Here is a 22,307-nt window from a genome sequence, read left to right as displayed (position 1 = left end):
AAATGTGAAAAGTCCTCCCAGATGGGTATGTTGGCCCCACAAAAGAGGACTTGTCTGGGTTTCCCCGGATGTATGGCAACCCTAGAAATCACTTTGGGGCTTATTAGAGGGACAAGATACACAGATTAAATTAACATGGTGGGCTGGCGTAGAGGACTTCCTGAATGGGGTAATTGTGCCCCTGAAGGACCAGGTATGCAGCCTGGGAGTCATTTTGGACTCACAGCTGTCCATGGAGGCACAGGTCATTTCCAAGTCCAGTGCAACTGTCTACCAGCTCCATCTGGTACGCAAGCTGAGACCCTTCCTGCCAGCAGACTGTCTCACCAGAGTGGTGCATGCTCTAGTTATCTCCTGCTTGGACTGCTGCAATGTGCTCTACGTGGGGCTATCTTTGAAGGTGATCTGGAAACTACAACTAAACCAGAATGCGGCAGCTAGACTGGTGACTGGGGGCGGCCTCCGAGACCATATAACACCGGTCCTGAAAGACCTACATTGGCTCCCAGTACGTTTCCAAGCACAATTCAAAGTGTTGGTGCTGACCTTTAAAGCTCAGTCTAAACGGCCTCGGCCTAGTATACCTGAAGGAGCGTCTCCACCCCCATCATTCAGCCTGGACACTGAGGTCCAACACCAAGGACCTTCTGGCGGTTCCCTCATTGTGAGAAGTGAGGTTACAGGGAACCAGGCAGAGGGCCTTCTCGGTAGTGGCACCCTCCCTGTGGAACACCCTCTCATCAGATGTTAAGGAAATAAACAACTATCTGACTTTTAGAAGACATCTGAAGGCAGCCCTGTTTAGGGAAGTTTTTAATGTTTGATGCTTTATTGCATTTTTAATATCCTGTTTGAAGCCACCCAGAGTGACTAGGGAAACACAGCCAGATGGGTGGGGTATAAGTAATAGATGATGATGGTGGTGGTGGTGGTGGTTATAACACAACCCTAAACTTGTTTCATTCTGTCTTTTTCTGCTCATCAGTGTAACAGTGACTTTGTGCCTGTGTGCGGCTCCAACGGCGACACCTATCAGAACGAGTGCTACTTGAGACAGGCTGCCTGCAAGCAGCAAAGCGAAATCCTTGTGGCGTCAGAAGGATCGTGTGCCACTGGTAGGTCTAGCAGGCTCTGTACGGCATATTATCTTAAGCCAAATCTAATAGGCTGTGTGTCATCGCCAACAGTTGTTTTGCATTGCTGCCTGATTCATTCCAGTAATTGAAAGCTTGGCACAACATGTAATGACAGCTACAGTTGGGGTTTTGTTGTTGTTTCCGCCTTGCAGCAAACCATTTCAGAACCTGGGAACGATGTTTTCATTTTAGGGTTGCCATATGTCCTCTTTTCCCAGGACGTGTCCCCTTTTTCATGGGTAGAGTCATCATAGCGATGTTAAAAGTAGAAGTTGGCAAATGTGTCCTCTTTTTTGCTCTTCAAAATATGGCAACCCTAGAATGTGTGGCCTGCAAGTTTTCGGGGTGTTCTGACCTGCTTCTGACCACTGGCGGAGGAAGAGGAGTGTGGGGGGAGTGCCCCGTCCCCAGCAGCGTGACCCCCAGGGTGCCATCACGGCTGCCCCCCCACCTGTGCTGGGTGCCCCGCCCCCAGGATGCACACCCTGCCCCCGGGACACATGCCAGCCCCGCCCCCGCCTGCCCTCTGCCCCCCAGTGCCGGAGCATGAAGCTTCACCACTACTTCTGACACATGACCAATGAGGAAGAGCGAGAGTCGCACTACCCAATAGAAAACAGCCAATGATATCTGCCTGCTTGTGCAATGGAAATCTGCTTCAACAATGGACCTCTGGCCACTTGCAAATTTGCTGCAAAGCAGATTTTCGGGGGGGATGGGTTGGAGGGGAGAAGCCCAGTTGTGTGAGTGGACACCCACTCATGCTATGTTAGCTCTCATCCAATATATATTTGGCAATTGAATGGTGTTGCCTCAGTTTACCTGGAAGGGACTGGGGCACAGATGCAGATTGGCTCTGCTGGTAGCCCCAGCCTTGCAAGCTGCCCTGGAACCACCCACGTAAATTGCAGTGCTGCCAATGTCATTCCCAGCCAGCAGGACCAGTAGTCAGGGATGATGGGAATTGTAGTCCAAAAATAGCTGGAGACCCAAGTTTGGGAGGCCCTGCCCTAAAGGGACCATAAGAGAAGTAATGGGGGACTTGCAAGATGGTGTTACGTGGTCAAATAATGTTCTTAAAGTAGCCGGAAGGAAGGATAGGAGTGAGAAGTTATCACGAGCAGAAGCTCCCTCACTATAGTGTGATAGCCATCTTGTCTCATGGTGTTAGATTTGTATGGCTCTCGCAATTTTGTGGCCTTTCAGAGAGCCCCGCAGAGAGCGAGAAAGGCCCGCTACAAAAGTTAATACTTACTTTCCTTATGCGGCAAAATAATGAATAGGAGGGTTTATCCTAGAGACCTTTTGGCTCAGAGGAATGTGTGTGCGAGGGAAGATAATCTTGTTTGTCATCAGAGAAAGGAGGACAGAGTTGCACAAGAGGCCCCATTTGCCTTTTGCAGTTTGCGATAATATGGTAAAAAAAAGCGAGAGTCCAATTTCTGAGGCTTACTTATCTGCAAAGCAAGCAATTGTGCAAAAGAAAGAAAGAAATTGTTTGCGGGCTCATCTTTTGTTTAGACACACACCGGGTTTCTGTATTGTTTTTAATTGCAAGCCGCAATTGCAATTTGAAGAGCATCACGGCTTCATTTAAAATGAAGATTTAAAAAGAAAATCGAAATGATGATGGAGGTTTGCAAACTGATCTAGATTAACCAGATCTGACTGTAGATAAATTGGGATTCTGACTCTCAGCGTTCAAGTAGAATCCCAATTTTGTGCTTTGCAAGCTCTACGTTTCCCTTCCTAACTGCCAGAGACACTGAGGAGCCTTTGCGAACTGAATCTCTGCCTCTGTGCAGCTTTGCCTGCTTTTTGTTCAGATGCATCAAGCGCTTTCCTTTTAAAGAGTAGCAGTGCGGTCTGATACATGGCTACTCAGAAGTAAGCGCTGTTGAATTCAATGGGACTTACTCCCGGGCAAGCATGTATGCAACTGCAGCTGGAATTTCCTTTTGAACTATATCTCTCCAAGTAATAATGTAGTTTTCAAGTTTAATTACAGGGCTACTTAACCAAGTGCTTTTATTGACTAGGCATCCAAGCATAGATATTAACTGATTGCCTTTTGCCCAGAGACTTTAGTAACACAGGGAGCTGGCCTATCTTGCTCAGGGCTGTCTATCCCGGGGGTATAGGATGGGGGGGCCCAGGGGAGCCGTGGCCCCAGGCGCAAATTTTTGATTGGCCATGAGGGGGTGTAACCTGGCTCCCTTATTGAAGCTGGAGCCATGAGGAGGCAAGCCAAGCCAATGCCAGAGAAGGGATGCCTGTATATGTCCCACACCTGGGCTGGCTGAGAGCAAGGGTGAGGGGCAACGGCGCTGCTGCTACCACCCACCAAGGAGAGGCAAGAGGTTCTGGCAGCTGCCTCCTTCACGAACGGGGTGCCACAGTCCACAGCGTTGCCCTCCTTGTGGGGCCACAGCGAGCCTCTTTCTCCCTCCCCTTACTTCGCCTAACTTGTGTGGGAATGTTCAGGGATACAGGAGAGGATATATTGTTTGATTATATCCTTTCCAACCTGTGTTAACAAGTTCTACAGTTTAGCAGAGTAACATTCCCCTTTTTAAATTTGCACAGCGGATGCGTTTGCTCAGGCTCGCTAAAGCCTCTAAAATACATTTTCCTTTTGGTAATTCCCCGCTTAAAGGTAAAGGGACCCCTGACCATTAGGTCCAGTTGTGGCTAACTCTGGGGTTGCGGCGCTCATCTTGCTTTATTGGCCGAGGGAGCCGGCGTACAGCTTCCGGGTCATGTGGCCAGCATGACTAAGCCGCTTCTGGTGAACCAGAGCAAAGCACAGAAACGGCTTTTCCTTCCCGCCAGAGCAGTACCTATTTATCTACTTGCACTTTGATGTGCTTTCGAACTGCTAGGTTGGCAGGAGCAGGGAACGAGGAACGGGAGCATACCCTGTTGTGGGGATTCGAACCGCCGACCTTCTGATCAGCAAGTCCTAGGCTCTGTGGTTTAACCCACAGCACCACCCACGTTCCAATTCCTCATTTAGTCCCTCATAAAAAGATAGACACAAGACAGTCTTCTATAAAAGTGTAAAAAGAGTTTACTCACACATTCTGTTCACAGTTATATCCCAGAAGGCTGACTTAAGTTAGAAAAGTAATATACACCTGGAAACTATCCCATAAGGAGACAGCTCCTTTGTCCTCTCTTGGCTGCAAGCCAAGAGAGCATCTTAGGCTAAGCAGACGTTGCTTCTTCGATGAATTGTGGTCAGAGAGAGAGATGGCTGACCAGTCCTGTTCTTTTGTTACCTGGGCAGGTGAGCTCACGCCTGACTCTAGTCACATGCAGAGGAAGTCTGTCACAGCCTAGGAGAAACAGGAAGTTTCGATTGGCTGTTCCAGACATCCCCTTTTATGTCCACTCTAGGGATGTTGTACTTGACTGCTCTTGTGTTTCACATCCCACAACTTGCCAATGGCTCAGACTGCCACGGCTCAGTCATTCGTGAGGGCCGGGGCTGGTGTGGAGGTCCAACCCCCCCAGCGCACACACATGCCCCCTCCGGCTACTAAGACCGTAGGTCTGCCCTGAATGGCAGCAGCTGTCCAGGGTTTCAGCATCTCTCAGCCTGACCTGCAGATGTCAAGGACTGAACGTGAGAAAAGGCAGATGCTCTAACTCAAAGCTACACATGTCATTTCTCTTGTACCAATCCTATAGTATCAATTTGCCAGGATCTGGTAATAATAATAATAATAATAATAATAATAATAATAATAACAACAACAACAACAACAACAACAACAACAACAACAACACAATAATAATAATAATAATAATAATAATAATAATAATAATAATAATAATAATAATATATTATTTATATCCCACCCATCTGACTGGGTTTCCCCAGCCACTCTGGGCGGCTTCCAACCAAAGATTAAAAATACATTAAAACACCAGTCATTAAAAACTTCCCTAAACAGGGCTGCCTTCAGATGTCTTCTAAACATCACGTAGTTGTTTATTTCTTTGACATCTGATGGGAGGGCATTCCACAGGGTGAGCGCCATTACCGAGAAGGCCCTCTGCCTGGTTCCCTGTAACTTTGCTTCTCACTTTGAGGGAACCACCAGAAGGCCCTCAGAGCTGGACCTCAGTGTCCAGGTTGAACAATGGGGATGGAGACGCTCCTTCAGGTATACTGGGCCGAGGCCATTTAGGGCTTTCAAGGTCAGCACCAACACTTTGAATTGTGCTCAGAAATGTCCTAGAAGCCAATGTAGGTCTTTCAAGACCAGTGTTATGTGGTCTTGGCGGCCACTCCCAGTCACCAGTCTAGCTGCCACATTCTGGATTAGTTGTAGTTTCCAGGTCACCTTCAAAGGTAGCCCCACGTAGAGCGCATTGCAGTAGTCCAAGCGGGTGATAACCAGAGCATGCACCCCTCTGGCATTTTGGAATATTATTTTGGAATTTAAACCTCCTTGGTGACCAGGCTTACTGATGTGGAAACGTACCAAAGGTCCAAAGGTGACGATGTCTACAGATCCAAATGTTTCGCCTGATTCACTTGACACTGCAATCCACAATGACGCTATGCTGGCATTCCCACAGCTCTGCTGCTTGCTTAATGAGCGTTTTAGTTGCCCATTGATTGTATTTTGTATTTTATTGGTTTTAATTTGCGAATTGCCCAGAGGACATGGTTAATTGGGTGGTATATAAATGCCGAGAACAAGCATATGCTGTGCTATTTAAAAAACAAAAAAACCTTCCAGCAGTGGATCAGGCAGCAAAATGATCTAGTGCTCCTGTATTGTTGTTTGAAGCAGACATAGAACATCCTGGTCAGATCCAGCTGTAGATGCTGCTGCCTCATCACTTCAGAAACGGGTGTGGTTGCTGAGACCAGTTTCATGGCAGCACAGGGAGATTTTAGATGGTCAGGGCCTGTCTGCATGGGGTCTGTGAGGGAGCAGGGATAGAGATCTCACCCACGGGTTGTGTGGAACATGGGTAGGCAAACTAAGGCCCGGGGGCTGGATCTGGCCCAATCGCCTTCTAAATCCAGCCCGCAGACAGTCTGGGAATCAGCGTGTTTTTACATGAGTAGAATGTGTCCTTTTATTTAAAATGCATCTTTGAGTTATTTGTGGGGCATAGGAATTCGTTCATCCCCCCCCCAAAAAAATAGTCTGGCCCCCCACAAGATCTGAGGGACAGTGAGCCGCCTCCCCTGCTGAAAAAGTTTGCTGACCCCTGGTGTGGAACGTACCCCGCGACTCTCACAGCCAATGTAGATTCGGTTCTCCTTCCTTTCAAAAGCTTACGTTCGAAAAATAAAAACAGAGCGCCCATCCCACAAATACTTTACGCAAGAAAATGGAAAATTTGTCAGGAAACACAGTAACATTGCCAGCCTTGGCGCAGTAAACCGAGGATTTAGAACAGGAACACCTGTAGAATCTTAAAAGGAACTTTCCAGCATCAAACAGAAAGTTCACATGAAACATTTAGCATAGATCTCTCTAATTGACAGAGGAATGGCATAAAAAAAGCACAATTTGCTACAGCGCATTTTAACTAAGCAGGATGTGGCTGCACATACATACAAATTATCCCGGTATTCATACATCTATATAACCACAACCCCTTTTTTTCTCTCCCTCTTACAGATGCAGGTTCTGGATCTGGGGATGGAGGTAGGAATGCTTTTATTAATTCTGTTTTTCCACCACTGGAACCTCACTTGCCACATTGCAGTTAGGCGTGTTGGATAGTTGTTTTGTACCACCCTGTATTGTTCAGATGATCTGATCCTCTGCATTTTTGTCAAACTCCAGCCTAATGATGAAGAGCTGGTTTGTTTTTGGAGATATGTGGAGGGCTGCATTACACTCGGTCGGAATTTGTGTTATTCATGATTCAGCAGGGACTCTATCTCCATCTACTGTTACTAGAGCTCTTGTGGCACAGATGGTTTTATTTATTGTTATCACATTCTCAACGAACCCATAACAGTTCCAGGATTTTTCTCCCGTGACTAACGTAGTCTTCCCAAACCATGAGGTGGAGGGATTTCACAGAAAAATTAAGAAGAAAGGTTATGGATTTAAATGTGGCTGTGTCAAACACTTTGATTACAGGGTATTGCCATGTTGGTACATTTAAAAATATGCATTGCAAATATACTGACGCATCTTTCTGGGTCTTTTTATAAGTTGTGAGCACAATCTGTCTGAAAGTAAATAAATAAATAAATATCTTTATTGCTGTCCATATACCCACAAAACAGTTTCAAAACAGTTAAAACAACCAAACAGCAGGTGAAAGAGACTGAGGTAGTCATTTTGAGCATGATGGTCTTTGTTTCTTGTGACCGCCAAAAGAAACTTTGCCACGGTCAGTGTAATATCATTTGACCTATCCTCCAGAAGGGAGGCTTCAGATTTTCCCGGCAAATTTGCTAGTAAGGGTTTGATCAGTTGATACCTTGCTTGCTCGTACTGCCCACAATGCAGTAGGATATGGTTCATGCAATCGGTGTCCTGAGAACATCAACAAAGCCTGTTCTGGTAGGAGATGCCTCTCAGTCTACCATTTAGAACTTCCGATGGAAATATATTTAATCTAGCTTTGGTAAATAAACGCCGAAAGGTGGGTATGGACAAATCCCTATGGTATGAGGCTAACTGAAAGTTGTGCCCATTTTGGATTCCAGCTGCAATCGGGCCACAGATTACATTGGATCTGGATCACAGGTCGCTATGTGAGATGTCCCAAAGCCTTTACTTCAGGGATACAAGGGCGGTATCGTAGCCCAGTTGATACAAAAGGGATGGTGACAGTCTAATCGAGGTGGCTTTTCTGGCCATAGTTTTCCTCCATGGGCTGATAAATTCCTCATTGGTTAGATGTACAAGTAATCCCTTCCCCAGGCCAAATACTGAGATCTTAAGCCAGTATTGTCTGAAAGTGAGCATTTCATGGTGCAGCCATGTGCAGTTGTACACGAGCAGGACCGCTGTATATAGTGAGATTCACTTGTGGTCAAATATCCACAAGTTAAGATGGCTCATCTCCTTCTTTTCAACAGAAATTCATGTCACATTTGCTGGTACATTCATGGATATGAATCGGACTTCTGTTTAAATTTATGGGACTTAAAGGTGTTCTGCTTTTGCTTGAACGCACTCAGGCTGTTTGTGCTTCTTCTGACAGAGGGGTGGTGAGTAACTTATGGAAGTTGCTCTTGTAGACGGCATGCTCAGAAATGGGGAAGGCATTCTCTTCAGGCTAGAACTGGGCGTTACGTTTGCATTGTACACTTCCTCACTGATGAGTGAGGCCAGGTTATTAACCATTCTTCCATTGCTCCATTCACAAGTTCACCCATGGGCCAGGTTCACTGCCTGCCCTCTCAACGTTCTTATCATTTGGGATAGGCTGAGAAGAATGATGGGCGTGTCCGGCTATACATTGTTTTAGCAGCAAGCCTGCTGTGGACTTTCACTTCCTGCATTCAGGGCATATTGGCCTTTTTGGAATCCAGGAAGGTGCTTAATTGAAAGCCCAAACCTTTGGTCTTTGTAGACCAAACTGTGCCAACCGGTGGTAGCACTCCATGAGTTCAGAGCAGAGAAATTCCCAGCCCTTCCTTTGAGACGCCAAGGATTGACAGCTGGAGGACTGTGCAAATCACTGATTTGAATAACTACTACTACTACTACTACTACTACTCCAAGTATCTGACTGGGTTGTCCCAGCGCTCTGGGTGGCATCCAACATATATAAAAGCATAATAAAACATTAAACATTAAAAACTTCCCAATACAGACCTTCAGATGGTCTTTGGATGGCAACAAAGGACTGAAGTAGTAGCTCCCTAGAAGGTGTGGGTTTGTGGAAGAACACCAAATGGGATTTGATATGAGGGGTAGGTCTGGCAGTGTTTAATGAGACTACCAAATGTAAGCTTGCCATATTCCCCAAAGTGAAAATCCAGAAAAAGTTGTTGAGCTTGAATATCTGCCCCCCCCCCAAAAAAACCCCAAAGTTTTGTGGCTTTCAAGGGATTTTTAAAGCTTTTCTTTATTGCTCTACTTGCCATATGTCAGGGTTTCCCCGGACATTTTGTCAGTTCAGCGAAAATCCGCCATTTTGACAGCCTTATTCCCGGATGTGTCCAGGATAACCCAGACATGGCAGCCCTAAAATGAGAAAGTCTTGTTTGCTGTGAAAGCAGGTTGACTGATGAATGTGGGCCACTGATCTCTCCACTGTTGACCCCAGCCTTGTCTAAAAAATTGTAGGCAGAATGGGATTTTCCAAAGTGATTGGACCTTCTTGTTCCAATGCGATAGATTTAGCTTGACTTGTGTTGGTTGGTTTGACCTTCCCATACATGGGCCATCTTGGCCACAGTTTGTTATGTTCCTTTCCTTGGGCATGTTGTGCTTGCTCCTGAACTCCCTTTGTGTATCCCACTCGTACTTGGATGAGAGAGGCATTAATTTTTGATGTTTCCAACAGAAGCTCCTCCTAACACAGTGCATTGATAAGCAAAAGTGACTTTCACCATTATTTTTGTTCTTCTGTAATAGTGCCACATTCATTTTGTCCACATTGCCCATACTCATAGATTTCAGACTTAATATCACAGTACCTTGAAAGAATTCCATTCCTGGTATTTATGCTTGGTTATAGATGCTTCAATGTATTTGTATCTTAGTGGGTTTTTCCAGAATGATTGTTCCAACATTTCCAAAGGAAATGGATGACTTTGCACTTGTCTCCATTTTGGTGGTGACTCAAAGCCTCATTATCCAAATAGCCTCATTCATCCAAACTGCCTGGCAGACATCAAAAAAAGTCTGTCAGATAAATGGGGCAGTTATTAACATAGAGTTACTCTGACATAAGACACACAAGAGACAAATAATGTTATTTTATGTAACTGGCAGATCCACATTACTGAGTTATGGATCAGAGAGGGTGCAGGAAATTTTGCTTTTATGCATCCGCTGTGCCTGAATGCAACTTGTTTAGCATCTTCTTATTTTTCGGGTGACTTTCTAAAACACGGATGCATCCTGAAGCAAAGCAACAATATTATATAAGGACCAGGGGACCCTGGAAGATGGAGAAGAACATCTGCCTGTGTCTGTTCCCTTGCATTGGGCTGTCCTGCTGCAGCCCAGGTAGCTCAGTAGGGGTCACCTTTGGTAGGAAGGCATTTGGTTGGGCTTGTCATGGCAAGGGTTCCTCTATTCCCATTGCAGTTTCTCTCCACCTCTTGCTTTCTGACACTAGCTGGGATTCTTTTCCTCTGTCTTCCAAGGTAGTGTCCTCCTCACAAGTTTGAGGTTTCCCTTTTCCTCTTATGGCTTTTCCTTTGTACTTGGCTTTCCTTCAGGGAAGCTGGATGTAAATGGAGACTTGGATGGATCAATGACCCTTTGTTCAGTCATTGGCCTGAGTGCCAATTTAGAAATAATAATAATAAAAAATAATAATAATAATAATAATAATAATAATAATAATAATAATAATAATTTATTATAGAATCATAGAATCATAGAGTTGGAAGAGACCACCACAAGGGCCATCGAGTCCAACCCCCTGCCAAGCAGGAAACACCATCAGAGCACTCCTGACATATGGTTGTCAAGCCTCTGCTTAAAGACCTCCAAAGAAGGAGACTCCACCACACTCCTTGGCAGCAAATTCCACTGTCAAACAGCTCTTACTGTCAGGAAGTTCTTCCTAATGTTCAGGTGGAATCTTCTTTCTTGTAGTTTGGATCCATTGCTCCGTGTCCGCTTCTCTGGAGCAGCAGAAAACAACCTTTCTCCCTCCTCTATGTGACATCCTTTTATATATTTGAACATGGCTATCATATCACCCCTTAACCTCCTCTTCTCCAGGCTAAACATGCCCAGCTCCCTTAGCCGTTCCTCATAAGGCATCGTTTCCAGGCCTTGGACCATTTTGGTTGCCCTCCTCTGGACACGTTCCAGTTTGTCAGTGTCCTTCTTGAACTGTGGTGCCCAGAACTGGACATAGTACTCCAGGTGAGCTCTGACCAGAGCAGAATACAGTGGCACTATTACTTCCCTTGATGTAGATGCTATACTCCTATTGATGCAGCCCAGAATTGCATTGGCTTTTTTAGCTGCCGCGTCACACTGTTGGCTCATGTCAAGTTTGTGGTCAACCAAGACTCCTAGATCCTTTTCACATGTAGTGCTCTCAAGCCAGGTGTCACCCATCTTGTATTTGTGCCTCTCATTTTCTTTGCCCAAGTGCAATACTTTACATTTCTCCCTGTTAAAATTCATCTTGTTTGTTTTGGCCCAGTTCTCTAATCTGTCAAGGTCATTTTGAAGTGTGATCCTGTCCTCTGGGGTGTTATTATTATTTATTACTTATACCCACCCATCTGGCCGGGCTTCCCCAGCCACTCTGGGCAGCTTCTAACAAGATATTAAAAACGCAATAAAATATCAAGTATAAAAAAACCTTCCCTAAACAGGGTTGTCTTCAGATGTCATCCTCCACCAGGCTTTTTCAGTGATGGCTCCAACGTGGTGGAATGCTCTGTCCCATGAGACTAGGGCCCTGCAGGACTTGATCTCCTTCCGCAGGTCCTGAAAAACAGAGCTATTCCACCATAGCTGTCAACGTTTCCCATTTTTTAAGGGAAATTCCCTTATTCCGAATAGGATTCCTCACAAGAAAAGGGAAAAGTTGACAGCTATGTATTCCACCTGGCCTTCAATTTGAATTAGTCTGATCCTCTATTCCCTTTCCCCTTTCATCTTCTATGAAGAAACCCTTTCTGGGACCCCACATTTAAATTCTTATTCACTCACCTCCTTGCTGGCCCTAGTAGGACCAACTTGGCCAGTTAGCTCTGGTGATCATTCAATGTCCATTGACTAGGGTTTTTTATTCCAAAAATGACCCCTGAATTTTATCGATATTGATGCTGCATTTTATGTTGTATTCTACGCTGTTTTAAAGTCGCATTCTAATCAATGTTTTATATCTGCTGTTAGCTGCCCTGAGCCTGGTTTTTAAACCAGGAAGGGTGGGGTATAAATAAAAAACAAATTATTATTTTGTTTATTTATCTAAAAGTAAGATAGTTGATTATTTCCTTGACATTTTGTGGGAGGGCGTTCCACAGGGCGGGTGCCACTACCGAGAAGGCCCTCTGCCTGGTTCCCTGTAACCTCACTTCTCGCAGTGAGGGAAGCGCCAAAAGTCCCTCGGAGCTGGACCTCAGTGTCCGGGCAGAACGATGGGGGAGATGCTTCTTCAGGTATACTGGGCTGAGGCCATTTAGGAAGTGGGTGGGTGGAGTAGGAGAATCCATCCAACAGCCAGCAGACGAGTATCCAGTCTACTGCCTGAGCTTGCCAACAGAAGGGCAGGCCAGGCCGGGAGAACATAGACCTGCCTCTTTAATCTGCATAGCCCCGCCTTATGTTGTTGCAACACTGAAGATAGACCAAGGAATGCTTTGCCGTGGGCAGCGGGAGGGAGAAGCGAAACTATTTATATTGGCTCATCACAGAATATTTATTTTCAGGCAGTGGCTAAAATGCATGCAGTAAGATACCAAGGGGGGAGGATGGATAAAGTATCAATTTTGTTCTTTAAAAATAAACCAGGAAGAAAGTTGGCCACTCTCCCTAGATAATGAATGCCGGCCTGAAAGAGCGCAGCAACTAAAAGCATGATTTCCAAACAATTTCAGATGAAAAGCACAGGCTGACAAAAGACAAGTAGAACAGGACCTCAGGGAATGCCTAGGCAGCTTTTTTGGAAAGTAGATCTGTGCAGGAGGCAGGATCAAGTCATTGCATCCCTTTTAAAGGTCTACAAAGCTGCCCGGCTTGTATATAAAACCCATGATTGAATAGACATCTAGTGCAGCTTCCAGGTGCAGAAGCACATTAATGTGCCAGAAAGAGGGGGTGGGCCAGGGGAAAAACAAACCTTGTTATTTAAACCTTCTCACAGCTTCCTCCTTTAGCAGGTATAAAGCCATGTAATAAAAACCATAATTTTATATGTCATTAAAGCAAGCGTTGGAAGAAGAAAAATTGATAAATGCTGAAGGAAGTGGGATGTTTTCAGAGGAGTACACCGCTGGAATTATTATCAAGTCAGGGCACTAATAAATTAAAGTCTGCAATATATTAAAAAAACCCACTAGATTGATGTCTGAAAATGTTGTCATGGTGCACATTTTTGAGAGGCTAAAAGAAGCCTCTCCAGTTGTCACACAAACAATGAGAGGGTTGGGAATGAAGTGCTTACTTTTTCATTCTGCTTATAGGGCGACGGAGGGAGGGGATATCAAATAGAAGGGGTAAAACTGAGTTACACGTGTCCCCAATTTGTGGTGATGTCAGGGACCATGCTGGGGGGGGGCTGCACTGAGGAGGAATGGTGGGAGCCTCCCTCCCCCCCCTGCTCCTGATCAGGATCCTGAATCTTCCCAGGAGCAGGAGGACAGTATAGATTTGGAACAGTGGGACATAGCTCAGAAGACAAAAGTTGGGAAGAACTGAGGAGTGAACAGCTAGGAGAAGATGAACTGGGAGAGAGAAAGCCTCCATCCGCCCAGCCCAAGGTCACGATGAGCAGATATGGTGGCAGCGCAGAAAGCAAAGCGGTTGCGAAATCAGGTTGCAAGACGTGACTCGGGTGACTCAAGGGGAAGTGGGTGTAAACCTTAATTTGGAGCACCTTTACTCTGAGAATGAACTCTTTGTTCTTTCGCTGTGATTATGAAAATCTCTTTAAATGGTAAGAGACTATTTTTGCTTTGTTCTGCACAGTGGCGTAGCGTGGGTTGTCAGCACCCGGGGCAAGGCAAGTAATTTGCGCCCCCTAACCCCTAACCTGCCGCCGCTGCCAGCTTCTTCTTGCTGCTGCTTGGGCTGGTCTGGTGTGGTTCTCTCCCGCGCTCAGCGCTGCGCTGGGCGGCCGCTGCACTGTCCCTCCTCCAGATAGTCCCTCGCTCTCTCTCCACACCGCACGCCTGGCACCCCCCCCCCTCCACAGTGGGCGGCGGCCCGGCAGCTCGGATCGGATTCGCACAGCCAGCACTGCAGTGAGAGAGAGTGAGTGAGCCAGCTAGGGGCAGAGACCTGCGAGTGCGAGCACGCCCCCCAGATGTTGCGCCCGGTGCGGCCGCCCCCCCTGCACCCCCCACGCTACGCCACTGGTTCTGCATATCCACGGCCGAAGGGAGGGAGGAAGCTGCTCCCCCAAAGCCTGACAGGTGGAGTGCTAATTTTCTTTGGGGATGCATTAGAGCTAGGGTTCAAATCCCCATTTATCAATGAAGATCTCTAGTGACCTTGGACATGCCATGAAGATCATTGGTGGTAGTCTTGGGCATTGTCTCTCAGAGTGCATCATTCACAGAAGCATAGACATAAGAGGATGGAGATTTCATACCCTCCAGCATTTCTCTGATGAAAATAGGGATGTCCTATTCAATAATAATAATAATAATATTTATTCTTATTCTTATTATTAATAATACCCCGTCCATCTGATTGGGTTGCCAAAGCCACTCTGGGTGGCTTTCAACATATATAGAATCATCAGAAAACATGAGAAAACATTTTAAACCTTCCCTGTACAGATGTCTTCTAAAGGTTATATAGTAACTTATCTCCTTGTCCCCGGGATCACATAACTCCATACCCTCCAACATTACTTCGATGGAAATAGGGACGTTCTAATGAAACTTGGGGCATTCTGGGATCAAATCAGAAACCAGAACGGCTTCTGTAAATCCGGAACAGTCCCTGGAAAATAGTGAAACTTGGAGGGTCTGAGATTTGCATATGCTAATTAATATGAATAGATGCACATTTAGAAATACACACTATAATTTGAACAGAAGTGCAGTACATCTTCCCATAATGGGGAAGATTGTCACCTTTGCCTCTGCTTTCTGGGTACTGTTGAGTGTGTTGGAAACTGGCCCCCTCGGGAAAGGCTGGCTCCTCTTCCCAGGCTTGTCGGGGCCTGTTGCTGGTGATCTACCCTGGCTGGCATCCTGGCAGACCAGGGAGATCTAGAATAGGCGACGCCTCCCTGGTGAAAGGTGCAAACCCCCTTCCCCCTTGCATAATAGCAGGAGAAAGAAAACAGTCAGAAAGTAGTCTATTTCATTTCTACTTTATTCCTGACTGTACACTGTACAAAAGCATGTCTTCTCACTCAGAATCCTCCGAGCAACTGCTTCACACCTCCTGGACAGAAACAACAGGAAGGTCTCATGTTACACAGAGAACATAACCCTGAGATTCGCCTGGAACATCCTGTCCCACGCTTAGACCCATCATGTGATGTAAACATCGAGCTGGTTCGCAGCTGCGTAGAACTCATATCATAACAGAGTGTACCTCACTCAGCAGACTCTCTGGCCTCTCATTTTAGGATATTTTATCAAACTTAGGGTTGCCATATGTCCGGAATTTCCTGGTCATAGCTGGGATTCAGCTATCTGTAACAGCGCCTGGGTGGAAATCGCTTAAATGTCAGGTGTATGGCAACCCATGTCCAAAGTGTTGAATATTCACTTCTTGAAATATGGCAACCCTATGTCAACTTTGAACCAGACTTAAATCTCATGTAAGCCACACTGAATATTGTGAAAAAAGGTTTTAATTATATATATATAATTATATATATATGCAACAGCAGAGCAACCAACTCTAGGAGAAACAAAAAACTCATTCCAAGTTTTCATGATGAAGAACAATTAGTGAAGGAATTCAAAATTGTCCTGGCTGCTGCTTGTGTCCCTCCTCACATTAAAATAATACATTTATGTGGCATAATCATGTAATACATTGCTACTTTCTGCCTATTGATACATTTCATTGTCTCCTTTCGACGTTCCCACTTTTCATATACTTGCCACTGGTTCTTGATAAATGGAGAGCGATATATTTTTTAATTATATGTAGCAAGCCTTCAAAATGTGTGCAGGGAGTTTAAGCCAGGATATAGCTGATCTTTTTTAGTGTGTGGCAGCTTATGACAGGCAGGAAGGTTTTTAAATGGAGCTAGGCTGAGACTGCTCAGAAAATACTTTTCTGAGACGTCCTCTGAGAATTTTAGTCTTGAGGCTCTCTTCCCCCAAACTGCAGGCAAATATCCTCATGGAGAGATTTATTTTCCCCGCCTCCACCAGAAAGAAAAAAGAAAAAAATCACTTCTCTGCCCAAGAATAAGGGAGAGAATTTTGGGTTCAGCTTTGAATATGGACTTAATATTGTTTCATATTAATTTTACCATGGTTGGAGGAAGCAATTTGCCTCACCCCTCCTCCTCCATTTCTCCTTTCTAACCCCACTGCTGCCTTCATCCACCAATATGAACTTGGAGTGAAGTTTCGTTTGATAATTAGAAAGCTAAGCTTTCTTAGAAGCGAGTTTTCTGAGGCCTGCTCATTTTCACACTGCCAAAGAGTTCTGGCTTGCCCCTATTTTGCCACCTACAAGTAGGGTCGGGACACGGGTGGCGCTGTGGGTTAAACCACAGAGCTTAGGACTTGCCGATCAGAAGGTCGGCGGTTCAAATCCCTGTGACGGGGTGAGCTCCTGTTGCTCGGTCCCTGCTCCTGCCAACCTAGCAGTTCGAAAGCACGTCAAAGTGCAAGTAGATAATAGGTACTGCTCCGGCGGGAAGGTAAACAGCGTTTCCGTGCGCTGCTCTGGTTCGCCAGAAGCGGCTTAGTCATGCTAGCCACATGACCCGGAAGCTGTACGCCGGCTCCCTCAGCCAGTAAAGCAAGATGAGCGCCGCAACCCCAGAGTCGGTCACGACTGGACCTAATGGTCAGGGGTCCCTTTACCTTTACTACAAGTAGGGTCAATAGTTTTGAGAAGCTGTTTTCATTCCACACTTAAAAACAGAGATGGGGAGTTTTTGCATATGATTTGGTTGTGCTTGTGTGTGTTTAAAGAGAGAGTTAATTTGAGGACGGTAACACAGTGCGCCGTGAAAAGAAAGTAGGATGGGGAAACCTTGCAGTCTATTAAACCAGAGGTTTTGCCTATTTTTCTATGAACACACCCTTATACTGTAAGTAGCATCATGATTAATCCTGCCTCGATGTTCTGTATTTGGATGCTGTGGCAGTAATGCACTGCTCTGATTCACATTTGTTCCACATATTTTTTTTCTCTCCCTCCTTAAAAAAAAAGAAAAGCAGGGGGGAAACTGCTACGTTGACCCAAATACATTTGTACCTGTCTTGATGCTATTTCAGTGTGAATAACTGTTAAATTCAGGAAGGCTGTTTTCTTCCCCACTTCTGCTTTTCTGAAAAACAAAGAACCAAAAAAACCTTTGCTTTATTGCATGCTTGATTGATAGGCAGGGCTAGAGAGAGCACAATGAACATTGCTGTAAACACCTCCTGAGCAATAGCACTTGAGCCAAAATACTCAATAAGAGCCCAAGTGTGCATTGATTTGAATGGAGCTGTGTATAAATGTGTTACTAAAGCACAATAGTTTCACAATGGATGGGAAAATAATGAGAAAGGGGCAATGCAACCGGAAAACGCAATTTGATTCAGGCTCCTTTTCTTCCCCTCCCCTCAATCTTAGAGTGACTACCTATTGTAGATAATATGGTGGTACGTCATGGGGCTTCGGAAAGGTTGACTAGTTGGGGCACTTTTTAAAAAACAACCATCAAAGTTCATTACCTGAATTCTCCCCCTCCACCCTTCTTTTTGTTGCACTTTGTCCGGTAAAGTGGTACCTCGGGTTTCATACGCTTCAGGTTACACACACTGCTAACCCAGAAATAGTGCTTCAGGTTAAGAACTTTGCTTCAGGATAAGAACAGAAATCGGGCTCCAGCGGCGTGGCGGCAGCAGGAGGCCCCATTAGCTAAAGTGGTGCTTCAGGTTAAGAACAGTTTCAGGTTAAGAACGGACCTCCGGAACAAATTAAGTACTTAACCCGAGATACCACTGTACTGGATTTCCAGAAGGGTGTATGAATAAGCCAACCATACTTAAAACTTTAATAGGGCATTCAAGATCCAGTCGATAGAATAGCTGAGGCAGCATTTGCTATCTGGGAAGTGATGGAATGGGAGCTGTATGCCGGTGCATTTTGTCTTCATGTGCATACATTCTCGCAGTGCTATTTTTCTAGAAAAAGAGGTGCCAGAACTCGCCACGAATGCTGCTATGTATTCAGTGGTCTGTGCCCACCTGAGCTTGAGTCTGGACTGAGGATTCTGAGCCCCTGTGTTCTGATTCGATACATGATATCCAGTCACGTAGCATTACTAGGCTGTGGGCTGCTGGTATTGGCTCTTTGCAGCTTGGGGGGTTTAGACAGCCAATCACGTTGAGAGTGGGAGTGGCCCAGGCCTTCAGAAATGTATATAAGCAGTTGCTTTGCCCTTGTTCAGTTCTGTTGGTGCAATAAAGTCTCTTGCTGTTACCGCGGTGTCTCGCCTCGTAGAGACCCATGTACACTTCAAACACCTCCCTCGTTCTCTTATAACGGCAATGGCCTGAGAGGTGCCAGAACTGAGTTCCAGTGAGTTAATGACTTATGGCTCATTATTTGTTTGGACAGAAATGAACCACAAGCCTGGGTTTGGATGACACAAGCCAGATTATTCCAATAATAATAATAATAATAATAATAATAATAATAATAATAATAATAATATCTTATTGTTATTTATACCCAGCACATCTGGCTGGGTATCCCCAGCCGCTCTTGTCATCTTTAGTATGGCAGGGATGCCATAGGAACCCTTGAAGGAGCATGAACTAGCACACTGTTCGTTTCTATTAAACCATAGTTTGTTTTAAACTATGGTTTAATGTAACATGTCTACTGGACCACAGCCAGCAAGCCTATGTATGACTTTGCATATGGGACCCTGTGAAATCTGCATAAATAGAGGTTTGCTCCCTTTTAAATGCAGGCCCAGTGTGCAGCTCAGCACCCCTCCCTCCCTCTCCCCCCACCTCTGGAATTCAGTCTTTGCAAATTTTCATGTGAACTTCTGGACACTGGAATATGCAGATCTTTCTTATCTTACTAATGTAGAATCAGGGGATCATAGAATTTTAGTGTTGGAAGAGATCCACTAGCTTTTACACTTTCCAAAGTTTGTGACACAGTTCTTTCCTCAAATACTGTACCAAAATACATTTGGCAAATGCATATTTTGAGAAAGAAATGCATTTTTTTGGCATATATAGTCTGATAGAAAAGGTGTTTTGAAATGTGAGTTACGAGAGAAAATGGTTTAAAATATTTTATGTGTTTGAATGCAATGCTTTGTGAGGATTTTGACTCGATGACCCTCATAATCCCTTCCAACTCTACAGTTCTGCGATTTTATGAGTCTATGAATCCGCTTTTGCTCTCCTTAGGACTTCATATCTAGGATGTTAAATGCCAAAATCAATAGCTTTTCTGTGCCCTTTCCTTAAACTATTTTCTGATGTTATAGGATTCTTCCCCCACTGAGCCCCATCTGGAACTCCCTGGAGTTATCGAAGTACCAAATAAGTTGAGGCTAGTTGAAAAAGTATTTTAAAAAGGTTCACATGTTCCTTCAAATTCAGCTTATATTTTGCAGGCCTGTGCTGGGTGTCAGGGAACTGCCATCGGAACTAGAGGAGGAGGAGGCGAGGCTCCACAGCGATGCTGGAGAGGGGCCAAGCAGGGAGAGAGGCAGGTCTTCTGTTGGGGAAGAAAATCAGCGCAACACCAAGGATAGAGGGGGGCCAATGGGGGAAGCAGAGAGCAGGCTCCGGGACTCTTCACTGGACCCCAGCGGGGAGAGCACAGGTCCTCCGCTACCCACGCCCTCCCTGCGCAGAAGACTTCCGCGCAGGGAGAGTAGGAGGAGACTGGGCGTCAAACAACTTTTATGTTGGAAAAGGTTTAAGAACCGCCCACTGACGGATTCTGCCAGCGACTGAACAGCCACTGAGTGGATGGCTGTCCAGCGAGAAATGGTTTAACCAGCCAACCTAGCCCAGAGCGGCGGCTATTTACGCACAAGCAACCCCTAAAGCCATTACACTGGGTTTCCACAAAATGGAAAAGGTTGCTTTGGCAAATATATAGGTATGATTGGCCCTTTGAAAATTTAAACCAAAATGAGTTTTTGGACTTTTGACTTCAGAGCATCTCTTCTCTGTTCTTGAGTGGCAAACTGTACCACATACATTCTGTAGCTAAGACATTGACAATTAGCTGGGATGAATCAGTTCTGAGAGTGGAGAGGGGGAAAAGGGCTTTGTGGAGAAGCTGAAATTTGTGTTGTAGGTATGGAGACTGACAGCAGATTAATTTTGGAAGGGAGGATGGATAAATTAATTACCCACCACATCCCTCTCCTAACCCAGTGGTTTAATCCACTACTTACCCACCAACTACACCACATAAACACTGAGTGCCCAACAAGCTGCAAGTAAAATATTAAAAGGTAAAGGAACTCCTGTACATTAGGTCCAGTTGTGATCGACTCTGGGGTTGTGGTGCTCATCTTGCTTTATTGGCCGAGGGAGCCAGCGTACAGCTTCCAGGTCATGTGGCCAGCATGACTAAGCCACTTCTGGCGAACCAGAGCAGCGCACAGAAATGCCGTTTACCTTCCCGCCGGAGCGGTACCTATTTATCTACTTGCATTCAACGTGCTTTTGAACTGCTAGGTTGGCAGGAGCTGGGACCAAGCAATGGGAGCTCACCCCGTCGTGGGGATTCAAACCGCTGACCTTCTGATTGGCAAACCCGAGGCTCTGTGGTTTAATCCACAGCACCACCCGTGTCCCACAGTAAAATATTAGGATATAACAATAGCACTCTACACAAGGGGTAGTCAACCTTTTTATATCTACCGCCCACGAATACATCTTTCTTGATGGCAAAATTTCCTTACCGCCCACCAGTGCTCAATGGAAGGAGGATTCAACTTGTGCTGTGGAACCCCCTACCGCCCACCTAGAATCCTGAAATGCCCACTAGTGAGTGGTAGGGACCAGGTTGCTCTAGACAAAGGGATTAGCTCTTAGGTGGTGGAATGGAGAAAAAGCAGAGGTAGGAAAATATGAAATATTTGGTGATAGGTCATATTAACAAGGGAACAAGAGTTTCTACCCAAACAGCTGCTTTTCATTTGAACCTAGGTTTATATGTTTATACACGTTTTTGTCAACATTGGTTGGAGAACTGCATTGCAAAGTTTACATGAGGATTTTGGTGGTTTGGTTCTCATATTGTTTCGATGCATGAGGAATTCGGCTTTAAACGCAAACTGAATCAAATTTCTTCCTCACTCATAGTCCTAACCCAGAGATACTTTCAAAAACAAATCAGACAACTACCCCCAAGTCTCTGATCTTAATTTCTGGTATCAGCAGACCATTTTTTTTTTATAAAAAAATACTAATTAAGTTGTAATGAAAATTCAACAGCATTTCTCTGAAACTTTGTCCTAATGCACACATGTTTGTATGCAATTTTCCCTAAAGCGAAGCATTTATTATCTGTTGCTTTCACTCATCTGTGTACACATTTTGTACACATTACTTGGTTGAAAAACTGCGTTGCAAAATTTTGAGAAGTGCCAGTTTTGAAGGATGAAGGGGCTTTGGCCCGTATACTGTTTCAGTAAATGTGAATGCGGGAGGTTCGGCTTTAAATGTGGATGGAATTGAATTTCTGCACCACTGTACTGCTATCCTAACTGGGTATGCTGTGCATGTGTGACTACAGTAACCACATGAGCGAGGCTAACTGGGTGGGGCTTTCTGCTTTCCTAAAATCTTGCTCCCGCTGCAGCTTGAAAATGTTGAGATCGCCCTTAGAAGCAAGAGTTCCATGTCGCACCATAGCGATCTAGAGCAAAACAACAGAGTGCTTTTCTATACTAAAAGAAAACTTAATCAAAATAGGAGCAGGCACAGCTCGTTTATCTTGGAGGCCATGACAGAGCACTATCTAGTGTTGGAATCCATTTACGCGAATGGCAGAAAAGTGTGGCTTATGTGCTCCTGCTTGTCTGGATCAGCTGTTTCTCCCCCCCCCAAAAAAATAAGCTGCCTGGAATCAACAGTCCCTAACAGTCCCTAAAGGGGGGGGCCCTTTCCAGTCTGTTTAG

General features: G+C 45.2%; 1 protein-coding gene across 1 annotated transcript in view; it reads left to right on the top strand.

Moving 5' to 3' along the window:
* The window catches only part of TMEFF2 (transmembrane protein with EGF like and two follistatin like domains 2), a 253,400-nt gene that overhangs the window by 31,573 nt on the left and 199,520 nt on the right, over nucleotides 1-22,307 (top strand). Inside the window, exons 3-4 of the mRNA XM_083571637.1 lie at nucleotides 986-1,115; nucleotides 6,788-6,814. Of these exons, the coding sequence (XP_083427763.1) occupies nucleotides 986-1,115; nucleotides 6,788-6,814 (157 nt within the window). The remainder of the gene's footprint in view (nucleotides 1-985; nucleotides 1,116-6,787; nucleotides 6,815-22,307) is intronic.

Source organism: Podarcis filfolensis (genome assembly GCF_964270895.1).
Source record: "Podarcis filfolensis genome assembly, chromosome: 1".
In the NCBI taxonomy this organism is placed as follows: Eukaryota; Metazoa; Chordata; class Lepidosauria; order Squamata; family Lacertidae; genus Podarcis; species Podarcis filfolensis.
Note: the sequence above shows the minus strand (reverse complement) of the source record. Positions and strands in the feature narration are given on the sequence as shown.